The following is a 14,759-nucleotide window of genomic DNA, read 5'->3' on the forward strand; positions in this document are numbered from 1 at the left end:
TCTTGAATTGAACTGTTGGTTAAGGGCTTGTAAGTACGCATTTCACGGTAAGGCCTACACATGTTGTATTCGGTGCAGGTGACAAATAAAGTTTGATTTGATCTGATCTTTGGACAGTATTATTTGCAATTTTCGGCAGTGAAATCCTGGAAACCACAAAAACTTTTCAGCCGCATATACTATTATGTCCAGGTTTCTTGGGCATTTTGTTAGTTTGTGCAGTACAATTAATCACATCTGTGATAAACACCATGAAATCCACCTTCTTCACAACCAGCATATCAGTTTCCCTCAACTGTTGTACAACACCCTGAATCTCCACAGTCTACAGAGTATCCATCACCATACCTTCAGCTCACCTCGCTCCTTCAACTAGTTCACGTGCCTCTGTGTAAGAGACCTGCTGAATAGTCCTGACCTTTGCCCGGGCACTCCGGGGAATTGGGAATGGTGAACTAGTTGCCCGTTATGCTTGTTTACACTACGCTGCACTGAAATCGGAACGCAATAGACTACCACAGTATGAATCATAATTCCCTTACAACCTAGCACTTATCAAGGAAATGGTTCCAGTTGTTTTTCCACCATACATTTTTCGCATAGGGAAAGAGGGGGATGACAGCGGCTGCTTTCCAAACTTTAGGAGTCTCAGACGTTAAGAAAGAGAGGTTGAACAGACTAGTAATAGGGGTTGCAACAATGGCGGCGGATGATTTTAGGAAGAGAGGGTCCAGATTATCAAGCCCAGCTGATTTGTAGGGATCCAGGTTTTGCAGCTCTTTCAGAACATCAGCTGCCTGGATTTGGGTGAAGGAGAAAAGGGGGGGAGGCGCTTGGGCCAGTTGCTGCGAGGGGTGCAGAGCTGTTGGCTGGGGTTGGGGTAGCCAGGTGGAAGCATGGCCAGCCGTAGAGAAATGCTTATTGAAATTCTCGATTATCGTGGATTTATCAGTGGTGACAGTGTTTCCTAGTCTCAGTGCAGTGGGCAGCTGGGAGGAGGTACTCTTATTCTCCAAGGACTTTAGTGTCCCAAAACCTTTTGGAAATAGTGCTGCAGGTTACAAATTTCTGTTTGAAAAAGCTAGCCTTTGCTTTTGTAACTGACTGTGTGTATTGGTTCCTGACTTCCCTGAAAAGTTGCATATCGCGGGGACTATTCGATGCAAGTGCAGTACGCCACCGGGTGTTCTTGTGCAGGTCAAGGGCAGTCAAGTCTGGAGTGAACCAAGGGCTATATCTGTTCTCAGTTCTACATTTTTTGAAAGGGCCATGCTTATTTAAGATGGTGAGGAAAGCACTTTTAAAGAACAACCAGGCATCCACTACTGACGGGAAGAGGTCAATATCCTTCCCGGGCCAGGTCGATTAGAAAGGCCTGCTCGCAGGAGTGTTTTAGGGAGCATTTGACAGTGATTAAGGGTGGTCGTTTGACCATGGACCCATAACGGACACATGCAATGAGGCAGTGATCGCTGAGATCCTGGTTGAAAACAGCAGAGGTGTATTTAGAGGGCAAGTTGGTCAGGATGATATCTACAGTTGAAGTCGGGAGTTTACAGACACCTCAGCCAAATACATTTAAAGTCAGTTTTTCACAATTCCTGCCATTTCATCCAAGTAAAAATTCCCTGTTTTAGGATCACCACTTTATTTTAAGAATGTGAAATTTCAGAATAATAGTAGAGAATGATTTATTTCAGCTTTCATCACATTCCCAGTGGGTCAGAAGTTTACATACTGTCACGGCTCCTCTTCTGCAGTGCAGGGGCTGTTCCTCCTGCAGGCAGAGGAGGGTCATTAGTGATTGGAGTCACCTGGGCTCAGGGCATTTAAACGGCTTCACTAATCACTTGTCTCTCGCTCTCTGCTCCTCCAGGTATGAACCTGTTTTGTTTGTTCCTTTGTAGTTTTGCATAGTTTTCACTCAGTCATTCACACACACATCCCTGCACTTTACATACATCTTACATTATGATACTTTCACACCTCATTCCCTTTTCTTTGTTTAAGGTTAATAGTTTTGGTTTAATAAAAAAACTTTTTGATTGGCCTATACCTGTTGTTCGTGTCCCCTCATTTTTGCCACAGGCTATGAGCTGCTTTAGCAATTCTGCCCACATATTTTCCATAGGATTGAGGTCAGGGCTCTGTGATGACCTCAAGCCTATAGAAAATTTGTGGGCAGAACTGAAAAAGCGTGTGTGAGCAAGGAGGCCTATAAACCTGACTCAGTTACCCAACTCTATCAGGAGGAATGGTCCAAAATTCACCCAACTTGTGGGAAGCTTGTGGAAGGCTACCCGAAACGTTTGACCCAAGTGAAATAATTTAAAGGCAATACCGTGACTTTGTTGTCTGTTACGGATACCAGTATCCTGTGTGTGTATCCTGTGTTCTTTTCTCTCCTTCTCCCCTCACAGGTGAAAATCATCACTCCCCAATCAATCACCAATCCAATCATCAATCAGAAGGCACACCTCCTCCTGTTTCCTACCCTATCACAGTTCCTTTCCCTTGGTTTAAAAACCCTGTCAGTTGTTTGCTCTAGAGCTCAATCTCTCTGTAAATGCCATGTCTGTTGGTCTCTGTGTTGCACTCTCTCTTTGTGTATTGACCTCTCTTTTGTTTGAGCACCTTCATAGCACTTTGTCATCACCTGTGAGTATTGTTTTTGGTTATGGTGTTTGTTTGTTTGCTGGTGGGAAAAGGGGAAACCAAGACAAGTCGCCCATGGGCATACACTACCCGTAGGTAGACTTTGTTAAATACACTAGTTAGAACTGGGTGGACCACCCACTGTAATTTTGGTTAGTTAGCTGTTGTTAAAGTAGGCTAGTCTAGCTTAGGGGTGTTTTTAAATACTTATTGTTTCTTTCCTTGTGTCCAGCTCAGACCCGTTTTCTGCTCCCCCCATTACCGTGTGTTTATTAATAAACCCTGAGTTTGACGGGAGATATCAGTTGTCGTAGTTGTTTTGTTCTCACTTTTACTTTGTCACAATTATAATTTGCATGAGTTATGTTACGGGTCTCATTACCATCCCCCCCTAGACTGTTGGGCCAAAAGGGATTCGTAACATTGTCCTTAAGCTATTTTGCCACAACTTTGGAAGTATGCTTGTGGTCATTGTCCATTTAGAAGACTCATTTGCAACCAAGCTTTAACTTCCTGACTGATGTCTTGAGATGTTGCTTCAATATATCCACATAATTGTCCTACCTCATGATGCCATCTATTTTGTGAAGTGCACCAGTCCCTCCTGCAGCAAAGCACCAACACAACATGTTGCTGCCACCCCGTGCTTCACAGTTGGGAGGGTGTTCTTCAGCTTGCAAGCTTCACCCTTTTCCTCCAAATATAACAATGGTCATTATGGCCAAACAGTTCTATTTTTGTTTCATCAGACCAGAGGACATTTCTCCAAAAAGTACCATCTTTGTTCCCATGTGTAGTTGCAAACCGTAGTCTGGCTTTTTATGGCGGTTTTGGAGCAGTGGCTTCTTCCTGGCTGAGCGGCCTTCCAGGTTATGTCGATATAGGACTCGTTTGACTGTGGATATAGATACTTTTGTACCTGTTTCCTCTAGCATCTTCACAAGGTCCTTTGCTGTTCTGGGATTGATTTACACTTTTCTCACCAAAGTATGTTCATCTCTAGGAGACAGAACGCGTCTCCTTCCTGAGCGGTATGACGGCTGCGTGGTCCCATGGTGTTTATACTTTTGTACTATTGTTTGTACAGATGAATGTGGTACCTTCAGGCATTTGGAAATTGCTCCCAAGGATGAACCAGACATGTGGAGGTCAACAAAAAAGTATCTGAGGTCTTTGCTGATTTCATTTGATTTTCCCATAATGTCAAGCAGAGGGGCACTGAGTTTGAAGGTAGGCCTTGAAATACATCCACAGGTACACCTCCAATTGACATAATTTTCTGGAATTTTCCAAGCTGTTTAAAGGCACAGTCAACTTAGTGTATGTAAACCTCTGACCCATTGGAATTGTGATACGGTGAAATAATCTGTCTATAAACAATTGTTGGAAAAATTGCTTGTGTCATGCACAAAGTAATGTCCTAACCGACTTGCCAAAACTATAGTTTGTTAACAAAAAATGTGTGGAGTGGTTGAAAAACTAGTTTTAATGAGTCCAACCTAAGTGTATGTAAACTTCTGACTTCAACTGTATGAGGGTGCCCATGTTTACGGATTTGGGGTTGTACTTGGTAGGTTCCTTGATAATTTGTGTGCGATTTAGGGCATCTAGCTTAGCTTGTAGGACGGCCAGGGTGTTAAGCATATCCCAATTTAGGTCACCTAGCAATACAAACTGATGGTAGATGGGGGGGGGGGGATCAATTCACATAAGGTGTCCAGGGCACAGCTGGGAGCTGAGGGGGGTCTATAAAACGGCAACAATGAGTACTTATTACAGCTCGAACTGTTTGGGCATCGACCTGGATAGTATGACAGAACTCTGCAGGCTCTCTCTACAGTAGATTGCAATTCCGCCCCCTTTAGCAGTTTTCTCTTGACGGAAAATGTTGTAATTGGGGATGTAAATTTCCGAATTTTTGGTGGCCTTCCTAAGCCCGGATTCAGACACGGCTAGGACATCAGGGTTGGCGGAGTGTGCTAAAGCAGTGAATAAAGCAAACTTAGGAAGGAGGTTTCTGATGTTAACATGCATGAACCCAAGGCTTTTTACGGTTGCAGAAGTCAACAAATGAGAGTGCCTGGGGGGACACAGGGCCGGGGTTAACCTCTACATCACCAGAAGAACAGAGGAGTAGGAGGAGGGTACGGCTAAAGGATATTTAAAGGCAATCTAGTCATCTAGTGCTTTGGGAACAGAGAATAAAAGGAGCAGATTTCTGGGCATGGTAGGATAGATTCAGGTACAGTGGGGTAAACATAGGCATTGAGTGAAGATGAGAGAGGTTGCATCTCTGGAGGCGCCAATTAAGAAGCTCTAGATTAACTATCTAATGTTAGTTAAATTTTGTCATTAATAAATTGGCTAAATGCCTTTAAAATTGAGAATTCTGTGAACTGTCTTGTGCAAGTTTTAATATGACACTAACTGTTAGCAACGTTGTCAGCTAGAGATGTGTAGGAGCTGGCAGGGATTTGTAGTATTGCATGATGTCTACTTGAATGCTAATTAACATGTTTGAATCCGAGAATAAATGGAGCCGGATATATTGATAAAAGTCACCTTGTCCAAGAGATTTACATGGTTATCGTCACACCAGGGTAAGTCTACACGAAGCACAGCCATTATTTAAGTGTTTCTAAAATGTCCTATGGGAATGGTGGAAAAACATTTGGAACCATTTTCCTGTCAACACACTATGGAGCCAGCATGATATGGATCAGGAGAGATATTACTACCAACTATGGCTACAAATATTGAGGCAGTTTTTATAATGCTTGCCCAATGAAAATGCACTAAATCAAAGATTTGTCTCCTCATTGCTCAAATGTGACAAATTACAAATAGAAATTAATTTATTGAACATTAAGTGTATTTCAATGTGATTAACATAGGCCTATAGCCTACTGCAGGGTTCCCCAACCCTGACCTCCCAAGTTTTCTGAGCCAAAATTGTTGGACATAAAAAATTATAAAAAATAATAAGACAGAAAAATAACTAATAAAAACTGCCTCAATATTTGTAACCGTAGGTGGTATTATCTCTGAACGAGCTGATCCGTCATCAGTATTGTGTAATAATTCTAATGTTAATTTAAGATTTTAATGGATGAAGCTGATCAGAGAGCAGCGCTGCTTTTCTTTCGATCTTATCAGTGACAACACATGCTCCGATGACGCACTTAGCGAAAGTTCTTTCCGCGTGGTGTTTTTGGAAACGCATGTTACATCTTCGGCTGTTGTAGGAAAGCTGCATCGTTTAAACACTTGTAAGCCTAATTTCATCTCTATTGGGAAACCGGTCCCTTGTTTTAATTTCAGGATCAACAAAAACATAACAGTAGAAAGGCTATATACAGGGGGTACCGGTACAGTGTGCGAGGGCACCGGTTAGTGGAGGTAATTGAGGTAAGATGTACATGTAGGTAGAGCATTGTTAATTGTTTTTTATATTTTATTTTACCTTTTAAGTCAGTTAAGAACAAATTCTTATTTTCAATGACAGCCTAGGAACAGTGGGTTAACTGCCTGTTTAGGGGCAGAACGACAGATTTGTACCTTGTCAGCTCGGTGGTTTGAACTTGCAACCTTCCGCAACGCTCTAACCACTAGGCTACCCTGCCGCCCCTAATAAACAGAGAGTAGCAACAGCATAAAAATGGGTGGTGGGGTGGGGACAATGCAAATGATAGTTTGTTGGTGATGCGGATACCAAGGAACTTGAAGTTCTCAACCTGCATCCACTACAGCCTCATCGACGATAATTGGTGCGTGCTGGGTCCTCTTTTTCCTTTAGTCCACAATCATCTCCTTTGTCTTGATCACGTTGAGGGAGAGTGGTTTACTGTCTCATCATTGTCAGTGATCAGGCCTACCGCTGTTGTCGTCGGCAAACTTAATGATGGTGTTGGAGTCGTGCTTGGCCATGCAGTCATGAGTGAACAGGGAGTACAGGAGGGGACTGAGCACGCACCCCTGAGGAGCCCCTGTGTTGAGGATCAGAGTGGCAGATGTGTTATGTACCCTTACCACCTGGGGGCGGCCCGTCAGAATCCAGTTGCAGAGAGGTGTTTAGTCCCAGGGTCCTTAGCTTAGTGTGTTGAACGCTGAGCTGTAGTCATTGAATAGCAATCTCACGTAGGTGTTCCTTTTGCTCCATTCTTGGGTATTTTATTTTATTCCATGTGTTACTATTAAACTGCATGGTTTCTCGAGTCGTAGTGGGAGGACCACACACAATGTCATCGCGTGACTACAAGTTTAATTGATATGATGGTTTTTACAGTGCCTTCAGAAAGTATTCAGACCCCTTGACATAATGACAAAGCAAAATATATCAGAAGTATTCAGCCCCTATACTCAGTGCTTTGTTTAAGCACCTTTGGTAGCGATTACAGCATCAATTATTCTTGGGTATGACGCTACAAGCTTAACTAACAGTGTTTCTTCCGTCCCTCGCCCCAACCTGGGCTCGAAACCGGGACCCTCTGAACACATCAACAGCTGCCTTCAATGAAGAAAACGAATAATCATTACCTATTGCTCCACAAAAGCTGCGGCCCTTGCAGAGCAAGGGAAACGACTACTTCAAGGGCTCAGAGCGAGTGACGTCACCGATTGAAACGCTATTAGCGTGCCTCCTATCTGGAGGCGGTGAAAAAATCGGAAGGAACGAGTAGCAGGGTAAAAGCAATGGTAGTAGAGCCACCAAAACCAGTGAAGGTGTCCCATCAACTGAGAGAGTGAAATGCTACATGTTAAAAAGGTGGACTCGGTATTATTTATTGCAATGGTCATAAACTGTACAGCACAAGCGGAGAAAAAGTTTAAGAAAATTGCAATCGTGAATGCCGCTAAATGTTTTTTAGGTCTGTGATTTCACAGCCGAGGCAGTGCAAGAAATCCTGTCGGTGAATGTAGCCCCATCACATGCACTGAGCATGTGTAGGGATATATTTTAGAGTGGACTGTGATTGAAGAAGTATGATTTAATTAAAAAAATATACAAAAATAGTTGACGTTTTGTTTTGTATGGTGTCGTTTCCCGATGTTTTTTTTGTTTCTATTCAATACCCCGTCCAGCTGGTGGCGGTAGTGTACCATAAACATTGGATGCCAATCGCGTTAACCCTATCAAAGAAGATACCGAAGAAGAACCATACAGCGATAAACATGGCTGATACAAAGGGAGCAGATGAAACCACTCCAGGAGTTTTGCAGGAAATGTTCACGTCTCCGTTGAATTTGAGTCTGCTTGGCCTCTGCATATTTCTTTTGTACAAAATATTCCGCGGAGACACGCCTGCAGATATGGGCGAGGTTGAGGAACCTCTGCCTAAATTCAAGAAAAGAGATTTCACGTTAGCGGAGCTACAACCGTACGATGGCCTGCAAAATCCAAGAATTCTTATGTCTGTCAATTCAAAGGTGTTCGATGTTACCAGAGGAAAGACATTCTACGGGCCAGGTAAAATAAGTTACAGGCGATTTGTGCTCATGTGGCGCAACACCAGCTATTTCTGCTCAAGTGAATGGTTGGCGCAACCGTAGCTAACTGTCTTGCTGGTCAGTCAGTTTTATTCTTAGACTTGTTACTTTGTCTATTTAATTATTTTTTTGTATCTCGAAGTTGTTGCATTGGAACTACGACCTTCTAAAACGCCACATCCCCTTTTATGAATCACCCGCAATCGAATTTCACAACACGCTAAGTGGCGTGTTCATCCGAGTTGGCACAATGGCATGTAACGTTAACCTCTCACCAAGTTGATTGATCCTGCACTGTCACACAACCCCCGAAGAACACCCTTCTTTAAAATGTATAGAAATTGCATATCTGCTCAGTCTGTATTGAGGTGTGTGCTTGTTGCCTTCATGCTATTTCAAAATAAAGGTTGACACAGGTGAATGCCTTGCACAAAGGTTGAATGTTAAATTCAGTAAGACCATATGGTTGCACAAAAAAAAAATGTATTGTTGAGGAATATTGTAAAGCAGTACTAGCTCTCATTTAAAGGATTCCGTCTGTATTAGAATAGAGGACTTGTTGTTAGGGGGCTTATCTTTGAAGCCATCAGACTACAGTAAGCTGCTGTATGTATGTTGGAGAGCATGTGGAATTTAATTAGCAGATAAATAAAATTGCTCTTTTCTGTCTTCACAATCACATTTTAGTTTATCAAATATTTGGCTGAATTTCAAATCAATCTGTGTGATGTTTTCCAGAGGGTCCTTATGGAGTGTTTGCTGGTAAAGATGCCTCCAGGGGCCTGGCCACCTTCTGTCTGGAGAAGGAGGCCCTGAAAGAGACCTACGACGACCTCTCGGACCTCAACGCCATGCAACAGGAAAGCCTCAATGAATGGGAGACCCAGTTCACTCGTGAGTTGATGCAGGAGTTGGTAGTAGTTGCTACAAAACACGCACCCACTATCCACTCAACAGTGCAAGTTGTTGATGAACCAAACAGCTTTGATTACCCGTAGAACTATTGGTGTTTAAAATGGATGTCTATGTGCTTCAGGGAATAACTTGTCTTGTGGTGGTCCAGTCTTTTTGTGCCTAAGTCAACTACTGTGTTCCTCTTGTATGACTTGGCAACGATAGAAGAGTTGGCTACATCGCATACAAAAATATGGTACCATGCCAGGGGATAATATGCTACTTTGCATCAAAATTCATCTGTTAGATACACTTTCATCTACATTACATTGAATACTGCTTTAAATTTAAACCCACACATGGGAGTCTTTTGTTTTTTTTGTTTTTTTGGACAAGGCTGTTCTCCACCCAGTGATTTATCATGTTCTTGAGATGGTCTCTGTTGTCTGAAGGTCCCTGGGGGACTTAATTTTCATCTTTCCTTTCACAGAAAAGTATGACTACGTTGGGAAACTTCTGAAACCTGGAGAAGAACCCACAGAGTACACGGATGACGAGGAGGTCAAGGACAAAAAGATGGACTAGAACTCACGAGTGCACAAGGGAAAATACAGATGCCTTAATTTTTCAGGATAATGTTATGCATATTGCCTTGCGTTGCAGCCATTGAGCGAAATGCTTTCTCCTGTATGTTTTTGTATTATGTCATTGTCATGGACCACCTCTTATGCTAATTTCATATGCCATTGACCTTCATTAACCTAAAATACACTTGATTTTGGTAAAGGTTAGAATAATTATTGAATACTGTACTGTCTTTGAAGTTATACAGGTAGTATTAGTTGTAATGTAGAGGCTGTTGGAGGATCTATTACTGTAGCTCAGTGTTCATTTTGGCTCTCCTCTAGATGGTCATTTTGACTAAAATATTGTCTTAGTCACGTTTTTGTCATTTGTATAATCATTAAGTCTAGTTATTGTCAATTATAGAAACAGTTGGCCATTTTAGTCAACTAAATGCTCTTTCGTTTTAGTCACATCACATTTGTATTGCCTCAACCTATAGTAAACATAAATAACTGACTTCCATGTGTACAAATCTATATAGCCTTTTCCTACCAACATATTTTTCTGCATAACATATTCCCAACAGCAAAAATATGACTAACATATGTAACAGTTATCTGGGTGTGTAAATTCCTAATTGAGCCTACATGATATTGAGCATTGCATGCAAAACAGACATGTAAATGTAACACAATCACCAGATGATGCCGCAAAGTAATATGGGTTGGTTGCTCCTCTGCCACTCGGTCGTGTCATTTCCGTTATCGACGTTCCACTGCCAAATTGATGTCCAAAAGTAGAACGGGCTAATGACACTATTTCACCCAGTGATATAGTCAAGTCACTCAACCTCAAGTTCGGATCGAGTCCGAATCACCAGTGGTCGAGTCCTGGTCCAAGTGTTCAAGTTTGAGTCACTGGGTTCACATTAACTCAACGTTATTAACCCAGTCAGATATATAGTGTAGTGGCAAGATGGATTTAGTCAACTTGTTTGCTACTCATTTACCATTATTTTTGTGCCATCGAATGTTTGGTAGTGTTACCAGGGCCACTTTCATTTTCAAAACATTCTTGAATGTTACAAATAGAAATTCCATTACTCAATGTTATTTCTTATTCAACATGTCAATGCATTTTTGTTCTACATAGCCTATTTTTATCTGAATGTTACTGAATGTTGACCTGCTGGACACGCCCTAGTTTGTTGGCTATAACTAGGTATTGACGTAACATCACTGAAGGTGTAGCCTTAACAAATGGTTAAAGGTCTGGTCTGCAAGTAGCCTAGTTTTAAGAACGGCCGCTTTGGTTTAATGAATGTAAAATGCCAATTAAAAAATAGAAAACCGTTGCGCCGATATTAAGGGTCATATCTTTTGAACAGTAATGGCTAGAATCAAGTAGTTTTCTCTGAGGAAAAGAGATTTGGCTAGTACGTTGGCTTCAGAACCTGGCTATAAAATGCAGTGGGAGAAGTGGGAGGGTTGAGCGAGACCACAAATTCAAAAATGTTTCTATACTCAAGGGAGAGAAACAGCTTGACAGTTTTACTACTATACTTAATGCTGCTATTTTATTTTTGTAAAGCTTCTTGTGTTTGTTAACCAGGCAAAGGGTATCTTACTAGAAGGCTGGTGGGAACTTGTTAGCTATGGGGACGCAAGAGAGTCATCTGCACAATCTGTATAATCAGAGGTGGAGCCAAAGGAGCGCATGTCTACCCACACTCATTGCTTGTTCCCACGCAGCTCACCAGCTGATGTAGGCTAGGCTGTGTTTGGATGTGGAGCATCCTTCCCAGTGCAGTATAGAACTGCCCTGAGCATCTGTGCTGCAAATATTAATTGTGCGTATCACTGAAAAGCTCTCAATCTTTCCAGAAACTCTTGTCCAATCCATGTAGTAGTCAGATTATAGTCTCACTTTAGTCAACTAAAATGAAAAATCACATTTGTTTAGTTATAGTTTTTTTCAGGGTCTCTTTAGTCAGTTAAAGTATTGTCAATTGCCACTGAAAAATAGGTGTTTGATGAATATTTGAATCACTATTTTTGTTGATGAAATTAACAGCTGTAGCTTGATATGAATTTATTTTCTTTTTTTGTAATCTTGATGACCACAGATTTTCAATTACACAGAAGCTGATAATGTTCTATCGCCATTTTTAATTTTTGAGTATTCATTAAAGTATCCATAAAAAATGTCTGACTTGGCCATTCTGAGTGATCCATCACTTAGTGTAGCTAAACATCACATACTCTGACTGTACTGCAGCTAGTGTTTCTCATATGCGTTAGAGAAGATAATGCTTGATATACTTAGTCTAGCATTCACTTTCAGCATGACTTTGTAATAACACAATTGGTTTGGATATTTTCACATACTACTAGTGTATGGCTTGCACTGGATGTAGTAGGTTTTTGGATGTTCATACTGTAGCTCACATTTTTTCAAAATGTCAAGTGAACTTAGGCTGCTGCCTGTATACATTATGTATGGCATGGCAAATACTCCCAGGAATGGGCCAGAACCTGGACTCGAATACCAGTAGACACAGGAAGGGAACACTACAAAATCCATTACTAAGGAATGTCATTGTCTGTGTGATCATGAGACTGATATTTTGATATGATAAATAAATCTCCCCAAATGGATAATCAAACTAAGACATTTTTTCAGTTTTTATTGTGTGTGTGTGAATGCTGGTCATGGGCAAGATATATTCAGTAAACGAATGACAAATATTTGAGTACGATGCTAGTGAGGTATTGCTTGATGATGTGCATGATAGCCTCGATGCCCATGGAGGCGTAGTTTTTCCTGACGTATATGATTCTGTGCATGACACTCGGCTGAAATAATAAAAGGGGTTTAGGGTACAATTCCGTTACATTATCACAATGTCCTACTTTTCTCTGAAGTGTCGATTTTTTATGATGTAATTACAAATCCTGTTTGAAGGGGTTGCAGATGCGTCACAAATTTCCTAGCAACCACACCAGGCACCATGTTGGAAGACAAGAGCACACAAATAGAATGAATAGAACAGACGGCCCCATTTAAATCAATGATGGCATAATGGGTGGAATAATTATGTGTCTAAACCAATGATGTACACTGAACAAAAATATAACCACAAAATGCAACAATTTCAAAGATTTGACTGAGTTACAGTTCATATAAGCAAATCAGTCAATCGAAATAAATGAATTTGGCCCTAATCTATGGATTTTACATGACTAGGAATCAATGGTGGTTCTATTTTTACATGACTAGGAATCAGTGGCGGTTCTAGATTGTATGGCTCCCTGGGCCAACCCCCCCCTTCAACGCCCCGCCAACAAACAAAAAAAAGCACCATTCTGCACTAACTGTAATTTTTATTCAGACATTTGGAACAACACAAATAAATAATCATAACATTTAAAACTGTATAAATGACAAAATATATACAAAAATAAGACTCATAAATATCAAAAAGAAGTAACAAAGACAAATAGAAACAAATTGTAGTACATAAATACAAATAAACAAGAGAATCGAATTGTTACACTATTACCCTATTGCTAACAAAAAACACAAATAAAACTAAATTGCACAAATCCTATATCACACAAATACACAAATAGAATAACACACTTATAAAGAAGAGAACCTGATTATTACACTATTGCACTTCAAACAAGAAACACACAAACTAAATTGCACAACTGCCATCTAAACTGGGATCTTTCTTGCCTTCCTTGATGCAAAGTCATCAATAACATCCTCATAAGAAATCTTCCCAGCAATTGCATGTTTAATACTGATGACGGCAATGCCACTAAGGTGTTCCTGTGACATGGTGGACCTCAGGTAGGATTTGATGAGCTTAAGCTTTGAAAAGCTCCTCTCTGCTTCAGCTACGGTCACTGGAAGAGTAAGACATATTCTGAGAGCAGTCCACAAATTGGATACATTTCTGGAGCTCCCTTTCGTGTATAAATATCAGCAGCTCAAGCAGGGTCATGGTCTTCGATGGAAAGTCAGGCAAGTTCTTCAGTTCCTGTGCAAGCTCTCTGCCGTCCAAGTCTGAGTGTTCTTTATAGTGCAGTGTCATACTAGGGGCCTCACATTGTTCTGTCAGCTCCTCATTTGAGAGACTTTGGAAGGTTGACAGCACTCCAAACTTCTCTCCCACATTTACCAATCTGGAAAATCTTTCCTGAAGGGCTGAGGCTGCTGCATCCACAACAACATTGAAAAATGTCACCTCCAGCTTCTTCAGGGCATCACTCTTAACCCTCCCTGATGTCCACGTTTTTTTCAGGATGGCCCATCGCTGTATGGAGGCTGAGAACAAGGTGTACAGTTTGTGTACGATGCCAAAGTAACCTGTGGCATCGACATACCTTTTAGCAGCATCAGCCACAACCAGGTTCAATGTGTGAGCCCCACATGGCACAAATAGAGCTCTTGGATTCATTTCCAGGAGTCTGGCTTGGACACCTTTGTTTTTGCCTCTCATGTTGGCCTCATTCTCATAAGACTATCCTCTGCAGTCCTCAAAAGTCATTTTTAGCTCCTCTAATCTTTTGAGAATCATGGATGCCAAATGTTGGAACGTGGACTCTTCTGCCTCTAAAAAACCCATATAATGTTCCTTTACTTGGGCTCCTCCTTCAGTGACACAATTCTAATCACAACTGACAACTGTTCAGTTTGGCTGACATCTAAGGTGCAATCTAGAATGATGGAGAATCATTTTCCAACTTGATGTCACTCACCATTATTGAAATGACCTTGCTGCTCAACAAATCAATGAGTTCATTCTGTATTTGGTGGCCAAGGTAGCTGGTGCTGTGACTCCAGGTCCCTTTTTGGACACGGTTAAGGTGCTCTTTCATGACTGGATCAAATTGTGCCGTCAGTTCAACCTCTTTTAGGAAATGTCCATTTGATGGAGAGTACAGTGTTTCTATGTGTCCCCTTAGTGCCAGATTTCTAATAGCCAGAGACTGCACAATTGCAGTCAGACGTGTCAACACCTCTCTCCATCTTATCCTCTCAGCCTCCATAAGTGCCATCTCATGCTTGTCAATTGTTTCCCCTTTTTTGATTCTCATTGCCAGTTCTTTCCATGTTTTCATGCAGTTTTGGTGTTTTTGACTGCT

General features: G+C 41.3%; 1 protein-coding gene across 1 annotated transcript; it reads left to right on the top strand.

The window, feature by feature from the left end:
- The first annotated feature begins 7,785 nt into the window (after positions 1-7,785).
- On the top strand, positions 7,786-12,272 carry LOC115135950 (membrane-associated progesterone receptor component 1-like). Its single transcript, XM_029671203.2, has 3 exons — positions 7,786-8,122; positions 8,881-9,036; positions 9,527-12,272. The coding sequence occupies exons 1-3, from the start codon at positions 7,828-7,830 to the stop codon at positions 9,619-9,621; spliced, it is 546 nt and encodes a 181-aa protein (XP_029527063.1). The 5' UTR covers positions 7,786-7,827; the 3' UTR covers positions 9,622-12,272.
- Positions 12,273-14,759: the final 2,487 nt, after the last annotated feature.

The sequence above is a fragment of the Oncorhynchus nerka genome, linkage group LG10, assembly GCF_034236695.1.
Source record: "Oncorhynchus nerka isolate Pitt River linkage group LG10, Oner_Uvic_2.0, whole genome shotgun sequence".
In the NCBI taxonomy this organism is placed as follows: Eukaryota; Metazoa; Chordata; class Actinopteri; order Salmoniformes; family Salmonidae; genus Oncorhynchus; species Oncorhynchus nerka.

Excerpts from the sequence above, each read along its gene's own strand:
- LOC115135950 (XM_029671203.2), top strand. The coding sequence starts at position 7,828 with ATGGCTGATACAAAGGGAGCAGATGAAACCACTCCAGGAGTTTTGCAG. Across the intron at positions 8,123-8,880 it reads AAAGACATTCTACGGGCCAG|AGGGTCCTTATGGAGTGTTT; the intron begins GTAAAATAAGTT and ends GATGTTTTCCAG. Across the intron at positions 9,037-9,526 it reads ATGGGAGACCCAGTTCACTC|AAAAGTATGACTACGTTGGG; the intron begins GTGAGTTGATGC and ends TTCCTTTCACAG.